Raw genomic sequence first — 27991 nt, 5'->3', positions numbered from 1 at the left:
TTTGCTATCAGCCGGTAAGAGCAGAGAAAACGTTTAGGTCAGGAGCTGTGGGGCTGCTTTTATTTTTGGCATGCATCATGGATCAATTCCTTTACCCTCTCCCTGCCATTTGTAAGAAGGGAAGAGTCCAAACCAAGGATGTTCAGACAGGTTTTTAAGCACAAGGAGCTGGGAACAACAAGCTGCAGCCTCTAACCATCACTCAGCACTCACCAGGTAATGTACAAAAGCAAAAATTGTGTTTTGAGCTTTTCATTCTTTAGACGTAGGCTGTTTTTCCCCCTTCCCTTCTCCCTTCCCCCGAAATATATTGAAACAAGATTCTTGAGGGTTTGCTGGAAAGGAGGGCGCTCTTGCTAAAACGTGGAAAGGGCTCACATCTGTCCCCAGTGCTATTATTCTGTAATTCACATAGGGGAAGAAGGAATCTGACTAGTGTATGGGTTGGGTTGGAAACCCCACACAGCTGAGATGGGGGAATCCCTAGCAAAGGTGCACAGGTATTAGGACATATAATGTTGTTTTTTTCCCCTCTCACAGTGCCACTGAAAGCACTAATGCAACGAACACACATTTCTGTTGCATTTTCAGCACCATTAAGCATTTTTGCTATATTTGGCTAGATCATTGCCCTTAGGCAATCGAACGGCTGGCATTTCTCCAAGAAATACTGCCTTTGATCAAATAGTGGCTCATGGATATAATGTAAGGGAATACCACATTTTCCTCTCCCCGTCTTTTCTATGAACTGTGTATCATGTTTGGCAATGTCTAAGGGAGTGTATTTGCTAGTCTCACTTGACTAACTGCTTGCCTATTATAGTCTGTCTTGAGTGCTGACATGGCATTTTGTCCTACTCTACAGTAGAGGGCTCAGGGACTGAGGTGCATTGATAGAGCTCTGTACAGGACAAAAGCTGTACAGTGCCTACTTGCACTGTGTCTGTCTCCGGTCAGTTGGCCTAGTCCCTTATTTGGAAGCAGAGAAGGAAAATTCACTGGATTTCACCAACAAAAACCAAGTGAAAAGAGAAAAACTGGAAATCTATTGCCTTGGCTGGTATGAATCTGAGCAGCTCCATTGCCTCCATGAGCTGAGGATCTGGCCCGTTTGTTTTAAGTCCTTCGGTGGAAACAAACTGAGCATCTTGCAAAAATGGGAAGCCTTCGTCTCGCTGTCCATGTATGACCTGCAAGGAAGCAAGGGCCTTTCAACCCAGCTTAGAGGCACCTGAATAACCAGGATTCCCTTTTGCTTGGCAGTTAAAACAAACATTTTGATTTGGGTTGTCATGGGGTACACAAACCACACATCGGGCCCAAAGGGGCTAAAAGGCAATACTAGGCCCAGGTAGGTCTGGCCTGCTGTGCACGCTCTGACTGGAGGAGGGAGTTAAAAGGAGCTCAGAAGCCCAGGCAAAGGGTGGTGGACAATCTACAGGAAAGACAAACACTTTTGTTAAACTATTGCCTGTTTGGACTGTAGGGGCCACACCCCAAACTGAAGGAGCACATAGATAGGAAGTAGTCCATGGTAGAAGACTTAGACTCCCTGCAGGGAGGATCCTGCCTGGGATACTTCCCACAAGACCCTGGGCTGCGGCCCAGTGGAGAGGGAGGGCGTGAATCCCTCTACCAAGCCCCACTTAAGGGCAAATGTCCAGACAGGGGTTGAGGCCAAGTCATTTCCGGTCTAGTGGCAGGAACCAGGCACCCCAACTGCGCCTCCCCTTCCCCTTCGACAGACAAGGTGCTGGAGGACAGGTGTGCTACAGCTAGGTCACCCAACCCTCCACGCCCCCCGTCACATCAATTTTTTTTAGTGGACTGTTGATCCTGTGTCTCTCTGCATCATCTCTCTGCTTCTTGACTCACCTGTATGCTCCATGCATCTAATCTCAGCTCCATGCTTCATTTTGAACATCTATAGTATCTACTCCGTGCATCATCTACTGTATCTGTCCCCTGTGGCTCTGATCCAAGTCTCATTGAAAATCAACAGTAAACTCCCATTGACTCAACAGGTGGAGGATCACGTCCAATGTGGTCCATCTGCTCTGTGAAACATCTTATCAATATGCTTTCTCATGACACCCCTCTGATCACATCTCTGAGTAGCTCATGTATACATATCGTGCTATGCATAACATATCCTAATCTATGCATGATCTTTCTGTTCCTAGTATGATAAAGGTTTCTTCATACATGATCAATTGGCACCAGGCATCGTCTCTCTGAAAGAGAAGTTAGCTGATTCATGCATTCTCAATTTGTTCTGTGATCATCTGGATCATGACTATATCATATCTCTGGCTCATGCCTCATCTGTAGTTGGTATGCATTCTCTGTCTTCTCTTTGCATATCATCTCTGGCTCATACTTCATGCCTGCTTCATAATAACCACCATATATATCTAGACTTTTTGTTTCATGGTTCATCCATCTGCTCCATATGTTATCCTTGTATAAGGTGTCTATTTCTTGTTTCATCTCTTGATTCCATGCATCTGTTTCATACATCACCTATGGTATTTTCCCCATTGACCATCTCTCTGCTTTCTGTATTGCCTGCTCTGTATACTTTCTTTTTGTTCTATCCACTCTTTCTTACACACATCATCTTTGCTCCTTGCACCCATCTCTCTATTCTTTGCATCATCCATGACTGCCTGAAGAACAACATCTTGTCCTCTGTACACCATCACCAACATGAAGAATAAGCTACTGGCAACAAATTATCCTATACTTGCTAATGAATTAATTCCCCAAACAATGGAAGATGATCATTCATATCCAGTCTTACATTAGGGTCTAAGATCTATGGGACTTTAGTTAAGTGAGGTTGTGACAAGCTACGTGGCTTGTTAAACCACATCTCTATCTGTCTATAAGGTGACATTAAGGAAAACAAATGTAGGTATGACTATATCTCATGTGTGTATGTTTGAGTCACAAACAACCTAGATAAAGGACATTTTGCTGCTTATCTCAAACCTTATGGAGAGGGTTTGCTGTATTTTTATATGACACAAACTTTTCTTCCAGAGCAGGATACCGGATACCAATTTTCACCTTTTATTAGGAACCAGTGCCTGAGATATATATATATATAGACTGTAGGAAAATAGCCATAGAATAAACTTAAGCAAACATTGCACCTCCTTTCAATAGGGAACAGTGCCAAGAGTGGTTTGTCAGGGGTATCCATAAGGAATATACTGCATCACATGCTTGCTGTGTGTAGGAGTTGGAATCAGACCTTTCCATGTGTTCCCTCTATTAGCTGACCTATTGAAATTAATTATTCATCTCACAGATGGAGTCCAGTGTTTCTGAATTCTTATCTAAATGCTGGGAAGAGGACATCACTGATATAAAGAGAGATCTATTTCCCTTACATTTCACAATCCTTGCTCTTTAGATTACTTGGAGCACAGGTATCACCGGTCAGGCCAGTATAAACATTCAGGGACAGATTCTCTACTGTTCTCCAGCTTCTTTGTGTGCTTTCATGACACAGGAGCTGGAAAGCAGTCAAGGCCATCCACAGCTGAGAAGTCCCCCAGCACAGGGGGAGCTCTCAGCTAGTAAACAGCGAGCATATCCAACTCCTATAGGAGTTTTCTGCCACCTCTGTATAGGGGGCTGTAGAGGGGTGGACACCCCACTCTGGCCCTGAAAGCGTTAAAAGCCAGTCCTTGGAGAGGGCTGGTGCGGAGAGCCAATAAGGAGAGGCTGGGAGGCAGCCAATCAGGGCCAGGCTTGGCCCTATAAAAGAGCTGCCGGGCCAGAAGGCAAGGAGTCTCACTCTAGCCCTGGAGTGGGAAGAGCTAGCTGCTTGAGAGGAAGGTACCTGAACTGGAGCAGTGCTGGGGAATAGATGCTGGGGAGCTCCAGCCTGGTAAAACCCCAGGCTGCAGGCCTTGTTGAAGGCCTACAAAGGTACTGGGGCTGCAGAGATACAGCCTGGGAATAGGCAAAGGCAGCAGGTCCTAACCCATTGCCAATGATGAGTGGCCATTACAGACTGCAGTCTGCCCCAGTGAGCGGGGGCTAGATGCTGACTAGCAGTAGCCACTGAGACAAGGTGGGTTTAGAGGGTTGGGGGTTCCCCTGGGAGGAGAGACCCAGAGTGTGGGGGCACTGCTGGGGAAGAACCCCGAGGTAAAGGGCACCAGGGTCCAGTAGGGACACGGGGCCAGCGGAAGGTGAGACACTGGCCTGCAGAGGGTGCTCCATACACTGGAAAAGAGCTAATTCCCAGATGACCAGCAGGAGGTTCTGCACCGGTGAGTTTCACTTTGCTACAGAGGCACACGGCACAGCCAATGTGTGCTCTGCTCCGGCAATCCCCAGTTGGCCTCTCATCCCCTGGGGAACATGGTCAGTTGGTGTAAGATAGAGCTGCCCCAGTACAGATGGCGCTGGGTAGATACACTGTGAGACTCTAGAACTACAACCAGCTCCCCACCATTCCCACAGCTCTCAGGTTCCAGATGTAATGGCACCCACCCTAGTCATTTAGGAGAGTTATGTGAAATCCTGGAAGCAGGGATTTTTGTCCAGCTTTTGCATGCGAGAGGAAAGTTTAGCTATCGAAATGTCACAGCAAAGGCAGAAAGCAAGAAGGTCATTAACCAGCAGGAATAAACAAAGGATGCTGATCATCTACACTGATTATAAGTCCAGCAGGAGAAAACAAAGGGCTAGATCCTAAACTGGTATAAATCAGCCTAGCTCTGTAAAAGTCAGTGGAGTTATGATAATATGCACCAGTTGAAGTGTTGGCCCATTGTGGCTGGTTACTCTGTTAATATTCTCAATTTTATTTTTAGCTGCATCTTTTGCATGCACCAAAATAAATAACAGGACTGGATGGATACAGGACTGGCACTAGAATATGGAGCCTTCCACCTTTAGAACCAGGTCAGGCGAAGCCAGTAGTTGTTAGCACCTGAAGGTTCTTTAGTGACTTTCATGAAATGAGTTGATGATCTAGTGAACATAAAGCCACCGCCATCACCATTGCTACCCTTGCTGTCAGTCTCAGAAGAGAGGCCACAGATTGAATGAACATGGAAAATGAACTATCCTCTTGCTCCTAGAAGTGGTTCCTGTTAATCCAATTTGAGGTACATTAATGCTTAGGGGGAGTAAATGAGGAAGCTCAGATTGCTGGTGTTAGTGCTGGATAAGCAGAGGAATTCTGTCATCATGCCATGTTTCACCAGCTCTAAAACCAAGCAAGAGAGAATTAGTTTGATTGAACTCTGAAGCTACTTTGGGGACCTCAGAAAAATCACTTCTGCCAGGTTTATTCACTATTGAAAATGGTTTTTCATTCATCTATTTAACCTGATGTCTGCGTTGATACTTGTTTGCTGCCAATCAAGGCACCTGTCGCAAAAGCACAGCATTCTCCAAGAAGCTGGTGTGGCAGCTCTGACTTGGATATTGGGATATGAAGAAAGGGTTATGTGGAGAAGCATAGGTGTAAGAGAGCAAACCAAGGTGAAAGGCGTCTTGCAGACTGTGGAAAAGCCAAAAGCAACAGCAAATAGATCATGTCATGAGAACGGGAGATTGAAAGGAACTCTCTGCTGACTAATGGACAATACTATCCATTGATCACCAGAGCACCAGACGCACAGCAAAGATGGAGAGATTAACTCAAACTTTGGACAACTCACATGGTCAGTGCAGGCACAAGACAGGGAGGTTATTTGTCAGCAGCAGCATGAGGCTTTTATCCAAGAGTGGAGAGAAGGTGTCTTGTGTTAATGATGTTGCTGCCCTCCTGGTGAGCCTAGGATTGAGTTGATATAGGTAGCAGAGAGGTTCTCTAACCACATTTTATTTGAAATGACTGACCTTTGTCCTGGTATTTCACTTTTTCAGTCACCAACAGTGTTTTTGACACTTACCACTGTGATTGTGTCTAGGTCTCACCATTTGCCTTCTTATGTCTCTGCTATGGCCACGAGCTTTTCCTCCACATACTGAATGCCATGCTCATCAGCTAATGCCAGGAGTCTCACGCCTGCCCTTTGAGTGAAGCAGGAGAGACGCTTGCATATTAGTGACAGGGCAGGATTTGTAGCCTCTAAGGGAGAATCAACATAGCATAGATCCAGGACACATGCCCCTCTGTTTGAAATGCAATATCCACATCCCAGTACAGTCAGATTCAAGCTTCCAGCCTCTCTGGACAGTAGGTTCCATATATGTCAATACACTAGTGCCAAGATTCAAGCTCACATTTTCCAGGTACATTAGTAACCAGCACACAGATTCATGCTTGCATCTAAGAAACATTCTGTGATTAAAAGAAAGCTTTCACTCTATGCATCCGAAGAAGTGAGGTTTTTACTCACGAAAGCTTATGCCCAAATAAATCTGTTAGTCTTTAAGGTGCCACCAGACTCTTTGTTGTTTTTTTAGGAGTACTTGTGGCACCTTAGAGACTAACAAATTTATTAGAGCATAAGCTTTCATGGACTACAGTCCACTTCTGTGATTGTGATCTCTGAGAAGAGTAGCAGCTCTGAAAGGTGAATTTAAAAAGCCCCACATTGGCTTCCCCATCTAGCATGACCATCCCAGAATATTCATCCTGGCACCAGGTCTCCATCACCCGCCTTTGAAATTTACAATAGCTTAGATGCCAAATCTTGCTAAGCAAAGTCTAGTGACATGTGATGGTGTTACCTGATAGTAGGTCTTCATGCTACGTTTAGCCAATGGAACTTTCCATCTGTCAAAGAGGATGTTTTATTTAGAAGCACTAATCTCCTGGATTCATTTGGAACTATAAATATCAAGAAGTCACCGGTTCCCTTTCCATACAATGTTTTAGTAACTTACCTGCCATCTCAAACTATGAAGGCCCAAAGAAAAATGAGCACTCCGCTATCTGTAGTCTTGAAACAAGGGTGGTCCATTAATTTTGTTAATTGAAATCACAGCCACTATGGGCCCAGCTAACAAGTGATGGAGGCAAGAGATAGTCAAGGTGAATATCAATGATAAATGCAAGTTCATTAGATTAATTTTTGTTCCCATTTGTTACAATAGGCTGATGCGCCATGATTCATTTATTCACTTTGGTGCTTCATGGTTTGATATAGATAATTGTATTAGGATATAGTGGCAATAACGTCAAAGGATGTTGAAAAACTGGTGAAGGTTCAGAAAAGAACTACAAGACTGATTCATGGCCTGGAAAACACACCTTGCAATGAGTGATTTAAGAAGCTCAATCTATTTAGTTTATTTACCTTTTTTAAAAAGTCCAGAGGTGATCTTGGCAATTACAGGCCAGTAGGTCTAACTTCAGTACCAGGCAAATTGGTTAAAACTATAGACTCATAGACTTTAAGGCCAGAAGGGACCATCATGATCATCTAGTTCAGTGGTTTTTTACCTGTTTTTCTGGTGACCCAGTTGAAGAAAATTGTTGATGCCCATGACCTAACAGACCTGGGGATGAGGAGTTTAGGGTGTGGGAGGGGCTCAGGGCTGGGGCAGAGGGTTGGGGTGCTGTAGGGGGGTCAGGGATCTGGGCTGGTGGTGCAGGCTTGGGGGGGTCAGGGATGAGGGGTTTGGAGTGCAGGAGGGGGCTCCAGGTTGTGGCAGCCTCAGGGCTGGGGCAGGGGATTGGGGCCTGGGGTTACCTTGACCGGCTCCCAGTCAGCAGCACAGCAGGAGTACTAAGACAGGCTTCCTGCCTATCCTGGAACCACACTGTGCCCCAAAAGCGGCCAGCAGAAGGTCCAGCTCCTAGGCAGAGGTGCACAAGTAGCTCCACGCAGCTCTTACCCACAGGCACCGCCCCCACACCCCCAGCTACCGGCCAATGGGAGTGTGGAGCCTGTGCTCAGGGCGGGGGCAGCGCGCAGAGCCTCATGGCCCCCTGCATAGGAGCCGGACCTGCTGCTGGTCACTTCCAGGGTGCAGCATGATGTCAGAACAGGTAGGAGCTAGCCTTCCTTCGCCGGGCAGCACCACCAACAGGACTTTTAACGGCCCGCTCAGTGGTGCTGACCAGAGCCACCGCGACCTAGTGCCTTACATCCCACGACTCAGTACTGGGTTGCAACCTGCAGTTTGAAAACCACTGATCTAGTCTGACCTCCTGCACATTGCAGGCCACAGAACCTCACCCACCCGCTCCTGACATAGACCCCTAACCTCTGGCTGAGTTATTGAAGTCCTCAAATCATGATTTAAAGACTTCAAGTTACAGAGAATCCACCATTTACACTAGTTTAAAGCTGCAAGTGACCCAGGTGGGCTCCATGCTGCAGAGAAAAGCAAAAAAACCCAGGATCTCTTCCAGTCTGACCTGAGAGAAAATTCCCTCCTGATCCCAAATATGCCAATCAGTTAGACCCTGAACATGTGAGCAAGACCCACCAGCCAGACACCTGGGAAAGAATTCGCTGTAGTAATTCAGAGCCTTTCCCATCTTGTGTCCCATCACTGGCCAATGAAGATATTTGCAGCTCTTAGTCGCCGATCAGCTACACGCCATTGTAAGCAGTAAAGAACAGACTTTTCAGACATATAGATGAACACGATTTGTTGAAGACGAGTCAAAACAGCTTTTGTAAAGGGAAATCATGCCTCACAAATCTATTAGAATTCATTGGGGGGGGGGGGAAGGAGAGGGTCAACAAACATGTGGACAAGGGTGATCCAGTAGATTTAGACTTTCAGAAATCCTTTGAAAAGGTTCTTAAGCAAAGTAAGCAGTCATGAGATAAGAGGGAAAGTCCACCCATGGATCAATAACTGATTAAAAGACAGGAAACAAAGGGTAAAAATAAATGGTCAGTTTTCAGAATGGAGAGAGGTAAATAGTGGTGTACACTATGGATGTGTACTGAGACCAGTGTTGTTCAACATATTCATAAATCTGGAAAAAGGGGTAAATAGTAAAGTATTTGCAGACTATTCAATATTACTCAAGATAGTTAAGGCCAAAGCAAACTAGGAAGAGTTAAAAAGGGGATCTCACAAAACTCAGTGACTGGACAAAAAAAAAAAAATGGCAGATGAAATTAAATGGTGAAAAATGCAAAGTAATGTATATTAGAAAAAATAATCCCAACTATATATATACACACAACGATGGGGTCTAAATTAGGTGTCAACACTCAAGAAAGATCTTGGAGTCATTGTGGATAGTTCTCTGCAAACGTCTTCTCAATGTGCAGCAGCAGTCAGAAAAACTAACAATGTTAGGAACCATTAGGAAAGGGATAGATAAGACACTAAATATCATAATTTAACTCTATATAAATCCATGGTATGCCTACACCTTGAATACTGCATGCAGTTCCGGTCACCCCATCTCAAAAAAGATGCATTAGAATCAGGAAAAAGTAAAGAGAACAACAACAAAAATTATTAAGGGTATGAAACAGCTTCCATATGAGGAGAGATTAAAAAGATTGGGACTTTTCAGTTTGGAAAAAAGACGACAAGGGGGGGGGGGGAATATGATAGAGGTCATGAATGGTGTGAAGAAAGTGAGTGTTATTTACTCCTTCACATAACACAAGAACCAGGAGCCACCCAGTGAAATTAAAAGGCAGCAGATTTAAAACAAACAAAAGGAAATACTTCATACAATGCATGGTCAACCTGTGAAATTCGTTGCCAGGGGATGTTGTGAAGGCCAAAACCATAACAGGGGTCCAAAAAGAATTAGATAAATTCATGGAGGATAGATCCATCAATAGCTATTAGCCAAGATGGTTAGGGATTCAACCCCATGTTCTGGGTGTCCCTAGCCTCTGACTGCCAGGAGCTGGAAATGGATGACAGAGGAAGGATCACTCAGTGATTGCTTGTTCTGTTCATTCCCTCTGAAGCACCAGGCATGGCCACTGTCAGAAGACAGGACACTGGGCTAGATGGACCATTGCTCTGACCCAGAATCTCCGTTCTTATATAAGTCACTATTAAGAAGAAACTCGATCACAGTCTGAGTTCCCACACTGGGAGAAGATCTCTGATATTAGAGGGCTTTTTACTATAGCAGATAAAGGTGTTACAAGATCCACCAGCTGGAAGTTGAAGTCAAGTTGAAATTCAAAATGGAAATACAGTGACTTACGTTTTTAATAATGAAGGTAATTAACCAGTGAATGTGGTAAATGCTCCAACACTTGGTGTCTTTAAATCAAAGCTGGATGTCTTTCCCAAAGATATACTCTAGTTCAACCATAAGTTATTGGACTCAATGCAAGAATCACAGGGTGAAACTCTATGGCCTGTGTTAAGCAGGTAGTCATATAAGATACTTGTAGCCTTAAAATCCATGAGCCAGATCCTCAGCATAGGTCTATTTACTTCAATGAAGCTATGCTGATTTATATCAACTGAAGATCTGGCTCTGTGCATCTATAAATTGATCACCACAACCCAGTGTTAAGCATGAATTCCAAGCGAGCTACAGGAAGAATGCTAGATCCAATTTCTAAAACATCATCCTATGTAAACCAGAGATGAGGAGCGCAAGTTGAAGGATCAGCAGTGGAATAGCCATTCAGGAGTATTCTCACATTCCAGCCAGTGCTGAGTGACTGGCAAACTTCCAGCAATCTTGATGTTTCAGTTTGGAATGGAAAGGTCACATACTTGTCTGAAGCTTATCCAAACTTCTTTGGTGTAGAAGTCAGACTTGAAACTTGCAAGGGATGGTTTATTCAAACTGGGCCTAATCCTGTTCCCATTGAAGTCAATGCCATAACGATCTTAAATCTTGGACTTGATGCTTAATAGTTGCTGGTTTTATTAAAACCAGAAATAACAGACAGACTTCATTACTGCTACTTCTGGACAAAACCTGGCAGTGCAGAGTTACGCAACATTAAGAAGATGGACATCAACTAGAATTACCCAAGGTTTTTACAAACCTCATAAAACATCTGATTACACTGTGGGATGAAGAGTTGTTTTCATTCTTGTGTAATCTGTAACCATTCATGCATGAATGCCAGAGACCTGGATTGGAGTGACAAGTTTTCCCTCTGTCTTTTACCCTGTTATTTAAAGAAAGAAAATAGAGTTTAAATTGTTTAGCATTGCAAATCCTCCATCACTTGGAGTTTTTAAACAAAGATTGGATGTCTTTCTGAAAGATATGCTCCAACTCAACCACAGCCCAACTATTCAAACAACCTTTAGTGAACTCAAGGCAAGAGTCACTGGGTGAAGTTCTAAACCCTGTGTAATTCAGGTAGTCAGACTAGATGACAGTGGTCTCTTCTAGCCTTAAAAAAAAAAAAAACTATGAATTCTTTATTATATATGTTTTTGGCCAATGTCAGACTCACTCTTTATACAGGTAGGAGGAAAAAAGTTTATTTCAGTGGTGGTACTTAGATTCTTAGACCCAACAAAAGAGGATGATATGTCAGTATACTTGCTCTGAGAGTTTTCAAAACACTTATCCAGTACTAGTCCATTATCTGTGGGAGTTCCACTAATATTTCCAAGGAGGAAAACCTGACATTCAGACCAGATTTTCAGACACCAGCTTCCATTTCCAGAGGGTACAAGTGCAATTTTTTTAAAACAACCACCCCACAATTAATTTAACTTCCAAATCTACCTAATTCCTCTGCTTTTGGCTGTTCACTAATAGCTTGATCCAAAGCCCATTGAAGTCCGTGGGAATCTGTCCATTTCAAGGGGCTTTCAGTCAGACTCTTCACTATGTGAATTGTGGGCACGCATACGTGCAGTCACAAAACTGCACCTACAATTATTTTACAGCTAGAAACAGAAGCTAGTTGAAATCCAGCCTTCAGTCTTTAAGCATTGCAAGCCCTAGAAATAGTGAATACTTGAGGATTTTCTCAAATTCTTTTCATCAGCTTTTTAGTCTATCATTTTAAACACTGCTGTAAAGGCTGAAACTAAAACACGTTTCAGTGCAATTTTTAATCACACACACTTGTTATTTTAGCATTGCTCACCAAAAGTGCTAGATTTGTTTCAAGAAAGTGGCACTGAAGTGGGTGTGTTTTAGTAAAAGAAGTGATCAGTATCCTTTTCATTACACTCACCGGCTCAGTCCAGAGTTCAGATCTGGAGGTCTCACATTCCAGGTGTGGCATTCAGAGCCTAGGGTTTGATTCAAGCCTCACCTGACAGCATTCCAGGGGAATCTTGCTTGGAAATGTTAAAGCAGCACAAGAAGAGGAAGGATGGTCTTGCAGTTAAGGCACTGGACTAAAACCTGAGCCATCTCAATTCAGCTCCCAGCATAGATTGCCTGCATGACTAAGAAAGTCAGTTAAGCTGTGCCTCCGTTTCCCCTTTATAAAAAGGAGATACTACTCTGCTACATCACCAGGGTCATTAGGATGAATTCATTAATGTCTGTGAGGATCTCAGCTGCTACAGTGACCAAGGCTATATCAACATCTAGCTAGATGGGGAGCAGTTTCATTTTATGGAACAGAGGTACATGTGACAGAAGGGCCCATTCTGTCACCATTACTCCAATAGAAGTCAGTGGGGACCAGTCCACAGCAGCCAGAGCCCCTGGCCCTTTAATTTGCCCCTGAGCCCTGGGGCTCCCAGTCACCTCTGCAGGTGGTAGCTCCGGGGTGAATTAAAGGCCCTGGGGCTCCCTGTCTCTTCTAGTTGAGGCCCCGCCCCCACTCAGGACTCTGGCATACTGGCAAGTCCTTTAAGTTACTTTCACCCCTGGGGAGGGGGATTGTGTTCAGGGGCGAGATATGAGGAGGAGAGTGCAGAGAGTGTTTCCCACCCTGCTTTCATTCATTCACTCACTACTGTACAGGTCTGGTAGCCTTAGGCAGCTTCTTGGGCCTCGCCGAGTTTCACATCAGGATCACATAGAACATTATAGGCCCCCCATCTGCCTTCAAGTCCTTTGCCTACTTCTCAGTGACCTTGGGAGCTGGCTTCCACCACTACCAATGCTAGCTACATATCCATACTGCAGCCCTGGGGAGAGGAGTTCTAGCGAGTATGAAAGTTAAATGAAGTATGGAAAAATTCCCAGTTTCAGGTAGTTCCTGAAAGCAACCAGAGAGTATTCAGGCCCAGTTTTTCCTGGATCTTCTTTCTCCCTCCCCATCACTAGAGATAGAAATGCTCCAGAGGAAGCGTAACACACACTTTCTGGGTGTGGTGTTCTGTCCCATCTGGTGGCACCAAGACCACTTAGAGAGGAAGAGAGATAAAATGCCCCACTTATAATGCCAACAGACCCCAGTTGTCAGCAGGCAGGATCAAACCTGGGGCCTGTGGAGCTTAGTGCATAAGCTTCTACCACATGAGCTAGAGGCCAGTTGGCTTTTAGCTCATGCCCTAGAGGCTCATGCACTAAGCTACAGAGGTCCCCGGTTCGATCCTGCCTGCTGACGACCGGGGTCTGTTGGCATTATAAGTGGGACAGAACACCACACGCAGGTGTGTGGGTTACAGAAGCAGCTATGAAGTCTGTTCGCTACCTCCATTGAAGTCAGCACCTTGACCACGATAGTTGTTTCTACTGAGACCAGTTGTGACTTGAATCTGGGCCATGGAGTCTTGGATCAGAGGGGTAATTGGGCACTAACTTCCAATGATCCCAGTGGCCGTTTGTACCTTTGTGAATCTGAGCCCAAGTGTGTGGGAGGGAAGGTGAATATGCCAGAGTGTAAGTCTTGCTAAAGAGAGCCCATGTCATACAGATCTTTCAGAGTTTTGCTATGAAATCCATGGTGCTGGCACATAAAAGATGTCTCCCTGCTTCCCTACCACTCCAAAACAGAATTGAATGTTGGGCAAGGTGCCAGCTTGAGATTCCTAGAGATAAGTTCAGTGCTCTGATGAAAGCAGCATCTTAATGCCCAGCTTTATTAAAAGGATAAGGGTGTGTCAGGGCAGAGGCAGTCCCTTCTCCAGATTAAAAAACAGTTTTAGCTAAGACAATGCTGGAAAGACTTTTAGTTTCAGGCTTCTATGGAGGTACTGCAAACAGAGGACATAACTGAAGAGAAGACTGGCCTTTTTCCAACCATTCTTGGATAGCATAGGTAAGGATAGCACTGCACGGCTTCTGCCTGTACATACAGAGGGTGGTACAGAAACTGCCAGGGAGGTAGGACTGCTAAGGCTGATTAACTTTGGCATAGTGGCCTTTGTAGTGGGTTTGGCAACATGGTCTTCAGATGGTTCCAAATACTGACAGCCAGGGCATTTACATATACCAGCCTCATTCTGTCCTTCAGTGCTGCTTTGGCTTCCTGTGAAGTGATGCCACCAGTATACTAAACCTAGAGCTGGGTGCGCAACGTTTTCCAAAATTAGATTTACACAGTTAAATTTCTGCATTTCAGCCAAAGAACTGATCATGACCATCTCTGTGGACTGAGAACCAGCTTTGCTTTCTGCTCCTTCTAGAGGTCTAGTTTTTAAGAAAGCAATTCTCTATGCTACAGCCACAGTCTTTTATTCACTCCCTAAATGGGATCTGATCATTTACAGATCATTTTACTCACCTGCTTCCCCACTACCAGTGAAAGTCAGAAATGCTCCTACCACAGAAAACTTTCAGTGGCAGGATCTTTTCCTAAACCCACTAGTATTTGCTGGGTTTCTGCTCTCTTCATTTCAGAGAACCTGGGAAATTTTGATTCTCCCAACATGTTGCTGTAGCCGGGCAGGTGGAGACTTTGGAAACAACTTTGTTGTATGAACTGGACCATTTTGACCATTAGTGAAACCCTCAGAGCCACAATTGTTACAATATCTTCCTCAGACGTTTTATTAAATGCTCACACACAAAAATAAATCCAGGACAGAATCAATTAAAGCAGAAAGCAAACTGAGGGATGAGAGAGGCCCCATAAGGCAGGGGTTCCTATCTGAGGAGAACAGAAGCAAGCTGCAAGGGGAAGAACAGAAACATTTTTAATGAGAGGAGATCAGGGATGTGCCAAAGACTGTGGGCTAGAGGACATTAAGGAGTTGACAAATTGACCTGGGAGAGTTAGTTTGCAGGGACTGGGAGCAAACCAGATCCTGTCTGTTACTGTGGAGGTCTGAGGTTTACTAATCTCCAGGGGCGCTCCTCACCCCTACAACAAGCCCCTACCTCCCCAGAACACCCTTCTACCTAGGCAGCTCCAATGGGTGAAGAAAAGTGGTGAAGATTGCTGGTTTCCAAACTGCACCAACACAGTCCACACACAGGAGCACAGGCCAAGGTTTGCTGATGCACTTTGATGGGAATACTTCACACAGCTCCACTGGGGCTCATGTTAAAAAGATTAGCTCAGTGGGTTTGAGTATGTAGCAAATGGAAAAGGAACCCGCAGACTCATCAGCAGAGATCAAAAGGCAAGAGCTACTGCATGGGCTCAAACCCCAAGTCTGAGCTGCCACTGTTCACATGGGACAGTCAGTCTGGAAGAGACTGGCACAGTGATTGACAGATGAAGGGACCACCTCAGTATGGAAACAGCTGTAGAATTAGAAAAGTCTGGATTGGAATCTTGTATTCAACTGGAATAGACTAACCCAGCCCGGACAGCCACACAAAGGCAGAGGATAGGGTCAGTCATATAGGTTTTCCCCACCTCGTATTAAAGTTCACAGCAGAAGAGGCACAGGCGAAGAGATGGAAAAACAAACAGGAGGGAAGTTTTCCCAACTTAAAGAACGTGGTGGTTCTTTGATACATACGACACGGTCTAGGTTGCCAATATAGTTGTAGCTCCACCGGATTATGGAGGCCTGAGTACAGGTGGTTCTAAGAATCAGTCCACCAGCCTTCTCTGTTGAGCATTCCCCCTGCTTCCCCACCACACCCATTAATCTTTTTCTGTTCAGCCTTATCCCTCCTACTCCCAAAGAGTTAGTAGCTGGAGGTTTCTCATTGGTTATTGAGACACCTTCTACCCCCTGCTTGATTAGGCAAGTTGGCAGATCCTTCTCCTTGTATGTTCGAGAGATTAGAGAGGGCCAAAGTGCCTCCCATCTCCAGCATGGAAACAGAAGGGCCCAGAGGAGCCAAATACAAAACAGCAAAGAGTCATTTAGAAAGTTAAAGTGAGGAACAATAGCCAGCGGATTATGTTCCTTTCATCCACATGAAAGCAGCGTGGGGTGATGCTCCCACCCGAGGATACAGCCAGGCTGTTCTGGAGCAAAGAAGTTGCCCACCAGGGACTGGGAGAAAGACATCCTTCAACGATCTCCCTTATAGCAGAGGAAGCATCAGCGTTGAGTACAGGGTTGCATCTAGCCAGGACCAAGCTCTGCTGTAAAAGAAAAACAGAACAAAGGACAAACTTACTATAGTAGATAGTGAGAGTGATCATCTGGGCTATGGACAGTCAACCCAAGATGCTTCCTCCCCCATGTATATTTTGAGTGTTCCTCCGGGGTTTACAGCCCCTATACCCTGGTTCAGCAAGTGTACAGGAGCTGCTTGCAACCCAGAATGGGAGCCTAGAACGTCTGAGAAGACATCAAATCACTCTCAAGGCCTCTGGATTCTGCTGCTCTGTTACTGTGACATGAGGCGATCAGCAACAGGCAGGAGACCATACACAGCAGCAAGGGTCCTGAACAGGTCATGTTACCCTGGCAGAGAGAGATGCATTTCAGTGCAGTCACCTCGACCCTAGGAGTCATTTAGATGCTAGAGGTGATGCTGCCCCAGTCTTCCCCTCTGAGCCCAAGAGAAATACTAAAGCAAAGCTTTCCCTTAGTGACCAGCTGCAGCAACACAAGTATCAAGTTCCCTTAGCTCATTCTTCCGCAAAGAACAGCTGATTCTGTGCGGTCATTCCAGCATCCCAAATTACTTCTCCATCTTGAAGTTAATGACTCTTCCACACGGATACTTCCCCTGTTTAAAGGTCAAACTAGAGACTAGGTTTGATTAAAGCTTCTCTCTAAGCACAGTAGAGCAGCATAAGAGGGATCCCAAGACCAGGCAGGTTTCAGGTTGTGCATCAGCATGAACACTTTAAGAACCCCATGGACTTAGTCTCAATTTCACTTGCTTTTCCTGAAGCTTCACAAGCTATTTGGGTTCTTTGAGCAGTTCATTCCCCCTCAGTTTTATAATGAATCCTTTTAAATATCCACTGCAGTCAATAAGACCAAGCAAAGCAATCCATCTTTCTTTGCTCTCCTATTGTTACAATACACAGCTTGGGGGGGGGGGGGGGGGGGGAAAGGTATTCCTAATGAGAGGACAGATTGCTCCAGGAGAGAGCTCTCCAAAAAGCATGCAACTCTGAGGAGGAGACACAGAAGGTCGATCTCATGACACAAACATGTCGTCGTCCCCCGGCCCCCCAAAATCTATGAAACAAAGGCGGCAAATTTGAAAGTGATGAAAGGTATCACTCCCATTCTGCCAGAATCCGTCTGTGGACTCCATTGCCACGTGGTATCACCGAGACCAAGGATTTAGCGGGATTCAAAAAAAGTATTGGACATTTACATGGATAAACAAGAATATTCAGAGTTCTAATAGCAAGGATCTTTAAAAAAAAAAAGCGCATTGGAAGTGATATGTACCCAGATGCTTCAGTATATAAGCTAGCTTCTAAGTATTGGGAGTAAGACTTTCACACTGGACTGATTACCTCCCAGCTGCAGGGAACCTGGCACCTTCTTCTGAAACAGCTGCAAGGATTAGACAGATACAGGACTAGATGAGGCACTGCTCTCATCCAGTGTAGCAATTCCTATGGCCTAGACATCACTTTCGGGGGTTGAGACATAGGGAAAGTTGTCAACTCTACCATGAGGTGTCACACTATTGGGAGGGAGGTGTGTTTCCACCTGCCTCCTTTTGCTTAGATCAGTTTGTTTTGTATAGCTACACAAAACAAAGGCTGGTGCCTCCCATGTCCCTGTCCCCCTCCACTTCACAAGCCATTAAAAGCTAAAGTGGCATTTTGGTTCCTTTTTGGAGAGTGGTGATCCTTGTGCCATTTATACAGCGATGCTTCAAACAAAGCTTTCTAGCTTCAGAGTCAGCGACTGGCACCAGGAAACACAAGAGCCCCAAGTCAGTCTAAACAGCAAGAAATGCCTCTGTTTTTAGCACAGCAGGCAATATTTTAGCCAGCTAGAGTTCTGTCTACTGCTGGCCATAAGAAGATTTATAAAATCTAACGACCCTACCCATGGCTACACTCCAGATATTCCCTAGATGTAGAGTGTGTTTTGATCAAAGCAGGTTTAATGAAGGATGCCTAGGAGGTCCTACCTGCATAAGAGACATTTGCACTGGTGTAATTACATGGATACAAAAGGGGTGCAAACCTCTTATATAGTCTATGATTCCCCTGCTCATACACATACAAGCAAGCTAGATTGAGCATAAATCGCAGCGTAGCCATGGTGGCATAGGTTGCAGCAGCAACGGCACAGCTGTTCGGAGCACATACCCACTAGTTTCAGGCAGATTTGTACACAGCACAGTTCAGCCAGACCTCCACTGCCGCTACCCAGTGCTCCTGCTGCTACACTGCTATTTACGTGTACACAAACGAGGGAAATCACAGCCCTAGCTCAGTGTAGATGTAGACAGATGCAGGACTCTGATGTGAAGTTGGGCATATGCTATTGCACCTCGTGCTAGAAAATTACCAAAGCCAACTGCACCAGAGTAAATCCACTTTACGCTGGTGCAGCATAGCTGAAGCAGGAGCTTATGCGCTTGTAATTACAGCAATATAGCTACACTCGTGCAAAGTCTAAGTCAGACATTTTGAGGTCTTTCAGACCTCCAACCCTGGGGATGTGTGGTGGTTTGGTGTACGGAGGACTGTGTTGGAATTGCAAGCTATCACTTTAGGAGCTGGGAGAAGGCTTCCCTGATCTTGCATGCAGGTTACAGGGCTCCCTAGCAAAGTGTTCCAGCAGGGTCCTCAGCCAGACAGTGTACGGGAAGGCGGAGCAAGTTGTACCTCTCTGCTGTAGGGAGCTGTGTCTCTGTTTCGGGGTTCTTGTGTGTTCTGAATTCTAACAAAAGTAGTGTTCTGGTAGAACCTTCCAGCAGGAGAATCTGTTCTAATAGGGTTACCATACATCCTCTTTTTCCCGGACACGTCCAGCTTTTCGGCACTCAAACCCCTGTCCGGGGGGAATTGCCAAAAAGCCGAACATGTCCGGGAAAACGGTGGCTCTGCTCCTCCCCTGACTCTTCGGCTCTGTTTAAGAGCCGAGCTGCCCGAGCGCTACCAGCTTCAGGCAGCCCCCTTGCCTCCGGACCCCAGCCGCGGGGCGGGCACTTCCCCTCCCAGGCTCCGGCGGCGCAGGGTCTGGAGGTATGGGGGCTGCCCAAAGCCCGTAGCGCTCGGGCAGCTCGGCTCTTAAAAAGCCGAAGAGTCAGCGGAGGAGCAGAGCACTACTGGCTTCGGGCAGCCCCCATGCCTCCGGACCCTGCACCGCCGGAGCCCGGGAGGGGAAGTGCCCGGCCGGGGGCGCAGGGTCCGGAGGCATGGGGGCTGCCCAAAGCCCAAGCGCTACAGGCTTCACAGTTTGCCGGGCAGCCTCCAGACCCTGCGCCCCCGGCTGGGCGCTTCCCCTCCCGGGCTCCAGCTGCGCTGGGGAAGTGCCAGCCGGGGGTGCAGGGGCTGGGGGCTGCCCAGCAAACCGTGAAGCTGGTAGCGCTCGGGCAGCCCTTTCCCCGTGGCTGGGAGTGGGAGGGATGAGGGGGCGAAGTTAGGGCGGGGAAGGGGTGGAGTTGGGCAGGGCTGGGGGTGAGGAAATGGGCGTGGCCAGGGCCCGTGGAGGGTCCTCTTTTTTTATTTAATATAGATATGGTAACCCTAGTTCTAACATAACAGTGGGGAATGGGATTTCTAGCCCTCTTCGGTCAAGTGAGTTTCACACGCAAGAACTGCTCTTGGAACAGAACTACGCCTAATTCTAACCTTTGCTTTAAAAGCGATCAGCTGCTTCGAACTTCCAGCAGTTGCCATCTCACATACACAAGTCCCCTTCAAGGCTTCCTCACAAAATGCTGTGCGGCTTTCCGCATATGCAGGCACACACACAAAGCAATTGCCTTTTGCCTATGCTGACAAGGCACCACACCCCTTATTCCTAGGGTGACCAGATGTCCCGATTTTATAGGACAGTCCTGATTTTGGGGTCTCTCTCTTATATAGGCTCCTATTACCCCCCACTCCCTGTCCCAATTTTTCATATTTGCGCTCTGGTCACCATACTTACACCCGAGAGAACAACCCCAGCTGTGCAGTGACAATATTTCCTGCTGAGATTCTGCTGGAATTAGGGTGGCAACTGGAGCCTGTGGGGAAGTAGAGAGCCTTTAACTTTAGATTTTGCTTTAGCCCTCCCTTTTCTCCACCACTCTGCCTGCCAGGAATTTCTGTAGCAAGCAAAAGGCCAGCCTCCCAGCAGGAGTAGTTAGCCAGTGCTGAAAGACAGATTGCAAAGGCAGCCAAAGGCTGTTTAAGCCTCATGTGCATTGAAGTGGAAACATCTGTTCTACCAATCAAAGGGTTTTGCTCAGAGTAGTTTACAAGTGAACTAAAGCTTGCACCTCTAGAGACATCGATGTGGCATACTGCATCACCTTCCACAAGGTCCAGGACTAGGGGAGTTAGGACTCCGTGGCCCAAAACTAGAATTTTACCTACCACAAACAAGAAGCTGGCATAAGCTTGGCAGTTGCCGAAAAGGAGCAGAGCACCTGACAGCCCCAGTGAACGCTCTCAGCCTCCTCCTGCTCATTCCTTCTTTCAGGACACTTGACACCATCCAGCAGTGGGAGTTGACAGATTCATTCTCTTGTGCCTCACTTCTTAGCCAAGCCAGCTCAGCAACTGTGAAGCTGGCGATAACTGGAGGAAAAGTTTAATCTGTGACACTTGGGAGCTGAAGTCTGTGTCATGGAGCGATAGATGGAATAAGCCAGGTGATCGCCCTCACTCCCTACCCCAGCATAGGCTTCCCACTCTTTGCTCAACTCCTGTGGCTGCCTCTGCTGGTAATCTCTACACAAAGCAGCAATAATCTGTCATGAAGAACTTCTTTTGTTTCTAGACAGGGTCACAGCAGTTGCAGCCCAGGGTGAGGATGGGAAGAGAGCTGGGGCAGTGGAGGTTCACACAGTTTGGGGCATTGCCAGCCTCTGAGAGTGCCTGGGTGTAATCTAGGGGAAACTCAAAAGCAAGTTTTGTAGACATGGTTCCAGCTGCAGAGTTCAGACTGGGATTTCAGACAGCTCAGAGCAAAGGATCTTGTTTGATGCAGAGTTGAAGGAACTAGCAATACCATGTGACCTAAAGGCCAAATTAGAGCTAATTTTTATTGCCAGGGTTGTGGGCAGGGCCGAATCCAGGCACCAGCTTACCAAGCAGGTGCTTGGGGCGGCCACTTCGGAGAGGGGCGGCACGTCCAGCTATTCAGCGGACGGTCCCTCACTCCCGCTCGGAGCGAAGGACTTTCTGTCGTATTGCTGCCACAGATCATGATCGCGGCTTTTTTTGGGGGGGCTGCTTGGGGCAACCAAAACCCTGGACCCAGCCCTGGTTGTGGGAGTAGGAAGGAAAATGCATTTTAGTGTTTGAGGCAGCACGGGACTTGCTAGCATCAGGCAGTCTGAGGATAGATGCTTGGCAAGCTTCTAACCACAGGTGCTGGAACAAGGCGTGCTGCTGCATCCCCGGCTTGAAGTGGTTTCCATCATATACAGCAGGCCTGCACAACATGCGGCCCGGGGGCCGCATGCGGCCCGCGTGGGCTTACTGTGCGGCCCGCGGGGGTTGAGTAGGTGGGCTCACTGTGCGGCCCGTGGGGGGGTGAGTAGGCAAATGGGCAGGCAGTTGCAGGGAGTGAGTCGGCGAGACGGGGGAGGGGGGCTGAGGAGGTGAGCGGCAAATCGATGGCTGACCTGTTCTACTGATCTGGTCTGGCTCCCATCCCTTTCCCAGGGCCAGTTCCAGGCACCAGCAAAACAAGCAGGTGCTTGGGGCGGCACATTACTAGGGGTGGCATTCTGGCACCAGCCATCATAGGTGCCGACTCTGGGGCATGGGGAAATAGTGCCCCCGCCGCCCCAGCTTGCCTCCGCTCCACCTGCTCCCCTGAGAGCGCCACCGCCACTCCGCTTCTCCCCCCTCCGTCCCTGGCTTGCCGCGTGAGGAACAGCTGTTTCATGCAGCAAGGCTGGGAGGGAGGACAAGCCGAGCGACGGGGCAATCGGGGGCAGGTGGCAGAGCGGAGGTGAGCTGGAGCGGGGAGTGGTTCCTGCACCCCCCCACCCTAGCTCACCTCTACTCCACCTGCTCCCCTAAAAGTGCTGCCGCTCCGCTTCTCCCCCCTCCCTTCCAGGCTTGCCGCACGCAAAACCGCTATTTCGCGCAGCAAGGCTGGGAGGGAGGGAGGAGAAGCCGAGCGGCGGGCACTCTGAGGAGGCGATGGTGGTGGAGCGGAGGTGAGCTGGAGCGGGGAGCGGTTCCTCTATCCCCCCCGTTACTTCCTGCTTTCCCCGACCCTAGCTCACCTCCGCTCCGCCTGCTCCCCTGAACGCACCACTGTTCCACTTCTCCGCCCTCCCTCGCCTGAAGCGGAGCAGCAGCACACCACGGGGAGCAGGCGGAGCGTAGGTGAACTAGGGCGGGAGGTCACGGGGGGCCCGCAGGAAGCAATGGTGGGGGGGAAATGCAGTACACCGGGGGAGGAGGCAGGGCTGGGGATTTGGAGAAGGGGTTCAGAAGGGGTGGAGTTGCAGCAGGGCCGGGGGCAGAGGGGCACAAAAAAAAGGGGAGGGCGGCCAAAATTTTTTTTTCTTGGAGCGGCAAAAATCCTAGAGCCTGCCCTGCCCTCTCCAAGTGTTGGAGAGCTGTCTGGAGGGGCCTGCCTTCCACACCTTCCTCATTCACACCTCATTCATTCAACAGGGCAATTGATTACAAAGTGTGTGTGGGGGGGGAATCTTATTCTACTTCTAGCAAAAAGACATTTTTCTTTTACCTTAATTATACTACCTTTGGGGCCCGCTATAACAAATTACCAAGGTTCAATACTGCTGTTTCGGTGGGGTGACGCTGGGAAAGGAGGGTTTGTTTCCACGGGGCAGGTGGCGCTAGGGGAAAGGGGGGTGTGTTTTGGCAGCGCTGGGGGGGGGGGGGTTGTTTTTGTGGGGCGGGTGGCACGGTGTTGTGTTTTGGGTGGCGCTGGGGCGGGGTTGGCAGCTCTCGGAGGGTTTCGGCCCTCAGCTGTTTTCTTTGGAGTAATATGGCCCTCGCCACTTTATGAGTTGTGCAGGCCTGATATACAGGGTTTACAGTTTGGTTCAATGGCTCTCAGCAGCCCCACTTCTAACAATCTGCTAACATCTCAAATTCTGGCCCATAGCCCTAAACTGGTGGTCACGCATGCCCTTCTGTTGTGTGCGAGTGATGTGGAGAAATATCTATTAGACACTGATTGTATTGAGAAGGCAGGAGGTAACAGCGCCAGTACAATGTTCCTCCCTCTCCCAGATAAAGCATTGCTTCTGAAACAGATCAGACCCCCTTGGGACAGCACTTGGAAGTTCTACAGACAGATGTTTGGGGTTTGCTGGCAGCAGACCCATCTTTGTGGCCCCATGGCAGGCACGAACAACCCTGTGCATGCTCCTGGGCTAAGCAGATCAGTTGCTGATGCCAACTCTAAGCTTTTTGTGTTTCATTTCAGGGGGTTAAAATGCTGATCACTGTAACACCACCTTATGAGCCAGCATCCCTCCATCCACAGATTCTACCCCCTGCTATACTACCGAAACCCGGGAAGGACAATCTAAGGCTCCAGAGACTCTTGAAGAAAGTTGCAAAGAAGAATGCACCACTAGCCTCCCAGCAAGCCAAATCGTTCCGGTCCAACCTCTCCCCAGTGAGCGAGGCCAGCCCAGACCTAGAGCACAGCGAGCGCTCATCTCCGCTGAAGACCCTAGAAACATCGACGCACATCACCATCCGCCTCCCTCCCCGGTTCTCCATCAAGCCAGTCATCCACCATGTCTCATCTCCTTTCCCCAAGGCCAAGCCATTTACGCTCAAAGTAACCGAGCAGAGGAGAATCTCTGAACACCTCAAGCTCTCTGTCTCTCCAGCAGCATCCCCTGTGCACAGGCAGTCCCCATGGCAACCAAAAGGGGAGACAAAACCAGACACGCCCACCCAGCTACCTTCTCCACAGGCACATTGTGTATTTGTTTTCCCTGACCCTCCTGTTTCCATCTCACCTGTCATAGAAGCCCAAGTGGAGGTTACTCATGTCACCAAAGTGCATGCGCGTGCCCATAGTGTGCAGGCACCCAGAGCAAAGACCCCCTTACCAGACCAGTCGTCTACAGTTCTCAGCAGTGAGGACAAGCAGCCTTTGGCAGCCCATACTGGCAAAAGCCACTCAGAGCCACCTGCAGGGCTGGCACCAATCACTCTGAATGCTGATGAGACTGGAGCTGCTACTCCAAAATCAAAGGACTCCATGCTTCCCACCATGACAGCAGAGCCCCCCTACAAAACCCTTCAGTCTTCAACTCCCAGAGAGCCTGTTGGGACTGCTTTCCCCAGTCCTCGGATGCCGGATCCCCAATTCAGTAGACCAGAAATCCCAGGAAGTGCCACAGCAAGATCCCAAACCGAGTGGGTTCCTGAACTTCCTGAGCCACACAGCAAAAGCCTAAGGCCAATGACTCCCCCTACAGCTCAGAAGCAAGAGGCCACAGAGCCAGCTGACAATACAAGGGCTTTCTCCACAGAAAGAAAGGAAGATCTGGTCATTCCACCACAGCCAACATCCACCATTCCCAGTGCCAGTCCATTCCCCAAAGCTGAGTCTCCACCACCATCTGTGGAGAAGGCCAGACCTCTTACAGCCAAGCTTAGCGGATGGTCTCGCCTCAAGAAGCACTTGACAGTGGAACCCGAGGGGCCCCAATTCCCAGAAACCAAGCCAGCCAAGCCTGAACAGGAGGAAGCAGGAAGTAAAGCAGAAGGCTCTCAAGGTAATGCCAGCCAAGACAACAGGCTGATTAAATCAAGGGCCACCAAAATGTGGGACGCCATTTTATATCAGATGACAGCCCTCAAGAGGAGAAAGCAACAAGAGGAAGAAAAAGGGATAAGGAAAGAGGAGGGATTCTCATTCCGGTGCCGCTTGCCCCTTCTCCACAGACCACGTTTTGATGCCCGGAAACTGAAGGAGCTGGCTTCCAAACCAATGACGAAGATCACCACCATGTTAGAGTCGAGCCTGCTCCACCACAAGACACCTGAGGAACCCAAGAATTTTAACAGGACTGCATCAGGGTGGCAGCTCAAGTGAAGCCAGCTGGATTCCACCTCGGCAACAAGCTCTCTCTCAGGCCTCCTCCAAGGTGCTGCCTGAGTTCTGAGCAGGAAAGTGCCTTTTATAGCCAGATTTTCCTGCAGCATGGAGGCCAAACATGAGAAAAATATAAATAAAATCCTTCACAGACAGCAGCCTTATGCTGAGGGCTTTAGGGGGTTGAGGACTGTACACTACATATCCGTAGTGTACATATCCGTAGTGCATGCACACACCTCCAGAGTAGCTTGAGGATCCAAGAAGAACAGCTGGCATGTGCTCACCCTCTGAGCTCTCTCTCTGGAGCTTTCAGTCTTCTCTTAAACCTAACCAAGCCCCAATGAAATGCACTAGGGATGTCCTAGCAGAGGTATGGCCAAAGCATGCCTTGGCAAGGCCTTACGATTGGGTTTATTTTTTCAACCCATCAGTTCTCAAGCACTGTAGGAAACATGGATAAATCCAAGATGGAGGCTCCTCCGCACTTTCCATGGCTTTCTGACATTGTATTGCATTTATTTTTGATCGCTGCTCAGGTTTAACACATGGGTTTGTTTTGTTTGTTTTGGGTTTTTTTTGTAAATATTAAGCAGCATTACATTGAGATCTGGTTTTTCTGGCTATTTTGGGAGTGGTTTGTTCATTTTGCTTTTAATGTTCACAGTTGTTTGCATCTCCATAGTCACCAGGCTTAGGGAGTGAGCTCACACAGGGTAAGCATGCAGCTATTTCCACTTCCCTAGTGAGGTTACCATAAGGGGGAATATTTCTGCATAGCTAATATAGGACTGGTATGTTTCACCCCAAAGGGAAATTTGATACCTGCTTCTACCTTCTGTGCCTATGCACAGGCTAGCGAGCTGGCTGGAATTTCTCATTCCAAACAGACAGCCTTAAAAACCACACACTCGACTTTGTTTTTGTGAAGTTTAATTTCTGAGAAGAAATGAAAACTGAAAATTCTCAGTGTTGAAGAGTCAGAACTCCAGTTTTTGCCCCTGGCCATTTTCCAGTAGCAAAAACGAAAAGAGAAAGAAAGAGGGAAATCCCCCAAATAAGCATCTGAACAATTTCAAAAGTTTTTCCATGAAACAATTGAGAAAATAAGAATTACTTGGCAAAATGTACTTCTTATTTTTGGACCAGCTCTAATATGCGATACAGGTAGTTAAGATTCCACTGACACAGAAAGGTGGCTTGCTACAAGACAACATTGTACTGACCTAGGCTGAGAATGGAGGTATTTTGCTTTAATTAAAATATATGTGCAGATAGGCTGGTATTCTCAGGAGTCCAAGAGAGTTAGGCACCCAGATTCCATTGAATTTAAGTGAGATTTGGACATTTATCTCCCTTACGGTCTGTTGAAAAAATTCCAGGCTTATTTTTGGCTCAATCATTTAAAACCTTTCCCCAATTGCTATTTTGTTGTTAATTACATATTTACAGGGTGAGGATTCAGAAATGGCTCTGTGATTGCTCCTTAGGCCTAATCTATATACACAAAACTAATGAATTCACTTAGAGATATGATTTTTAACCAATCTAGTTTCACCAGTACAACTTCTAGTGTGGATGTAGTTATACCTGTATAAAGGTGCTTATCCTTTTATAGTTTATTCCTCTTTCCTTATAGAAATAACTATACTGATAAAACACACTTTTAGACCAATGTAATTACCTCAGAATTATTGGGTTTTACCATGACAATACCAGAATAGTCAAGGCAGTCTAAACTAGAAAGTTGTATAAAGCTTTAGTCAACAGAAATCTCTACTAAAACCTCAAGACAATCCTTTTAAGCAGTACCTATTTTTTCGTCAACTCTTCAAATACAGCACAAGGAGCTTGTCTTCCCTAGGAAGCTATAACCCAATTCATATGATGCAGAACACGACTTCACAACCAGCATAGACAGCACGCAGGTAGCGTAACAACTTGTCTGCTGATCGCAGGAAAGGTTTAGCCCTGAGCAGTTGGAACAAACACCGAACACATGTTGCCCATGTCTAAACCGACTACAAAGTCATATTAGTTAAAGATGTATCAAGATAAGAGTCTTAAGCAGCCTAATTTTCTAGCAAAGTCAACTCCAAATTGTTGCCAGGAAGCCTGTCTCAGGTGAAGTCAAATTAAACTCAAATATAAATGGTTCAGGTCACCGACTTTTAAAACTGAAGATTGTGTTTATAAGACATACTGGTTTTGAATTTCCAGGGTGGGAAAATACATTGAGAAAGTCTCATTTTAACTCTGCATGACAAGGTTTCCAAATGCTGCCCCAGTTTTGTTTTGTTTTTTTAGTTTGTTTCAGCATAGTTGCTTTGGGACGTCATCAGCTATTTGCAGTCTCCTATAATGGTGGTCAAGAGTTCAGTCCTTCAACCAGATGCCCTTGATTGGCAGCCCTTTTGTCCGCTAGCATACAGTAGCCTCTTTCTAATGCCAAAACAAGTTTGCTTAAAAAAAAAAAAAAAAAAAAAAAAAAAAAAAAAAACACACACCCAGAACCTAGAAACACAAAATCTATTTGTTGCCTAGTAAGAGTAACTTCACTGCAGCATAGTTGGCACACACAAAGGACACCAATTACCATTCATGGGATCTGCATTATTACCATCAAGCAGAGCAACTAATATTT

At 47.0% G+C, this 27991-nt stretch overlaps 2 protein-coding genes across 6 annotated transcripts in view; one reads left to right on the top strand and one right to left on the bottom strand.

The window, feature by feature from the left end:
• Positions 1-5: 5 nt before the first annotated feature.
• On the top strand, positions 6-27849 carry PRR33 (proline rich 33). 2 transcript variants are annotated; one of them, XM_054026285.1, is made up of 2 exons: positions 6-216; positions 23716-27849. In XM_054026285.1, exon 2 carries the CDS (start codon positions 23725-23727, stop codon positions 25345-25347), a length of 1623 nt encoding a protein of 540 aa, XP_053882260.1. In that variant the 5' UTR covers positions 6-216; positions 23716-23724; the 3' UTR covers positions 25348-27849. The 2 variants fall into 2 exon arrangements, with proteins under 2 accessions (XP_053882260.1, XP_053882261.1); XM_054026286.1 differs by lacking the exon at positions 6-216 and adding an exon at positions 3924-4289.
• Positions 14771-27991, bottom strand: part of LSP1 (lymphocyte specific protein 1) — an 83358-nt gene continuing 70137 nt past the window's right edge. For 3 of the 4 annotated variants that reach the window (XM_054026287.1, XM_054026290.1, XM_054026289.1), the window contains one exon: positions 14771-16295. The gene's annotated coding sequence lies outside the window, so the exon portion shown is untranslated. The remainder of the gene's footprint in view (positions 16296-27991) is intronic. The other variant, XM_054026288.1, reaches the window with a different exon arrangement.

This window comes from Malaclemys terrapin, chromosome 4 (assembly GCF_027887155.1).
Source record: "Malaclemys terrapin pileata isolate rMalTer1 chromosome 4, rMalTer1.hap1, whole genome shotgun sequence".
NCBI lineage: Eukaryota > Metazoa > Chordata > Testudines > Emydidae > Malaclemys > Malaclemys terrapin.
This window is presented reverse-complemented; position numbering and strand designations above follow the sequence as displayed.

What these genes read in the sequence shown, in the direction of transcription:
- PRR33 (XM_054026285.1), top strand. Translation starts at nt 23,725, where the DNA reads ATGCTGATCACTGTAACACCACCTTATGAGCCAGCATCCCTCCATCCA.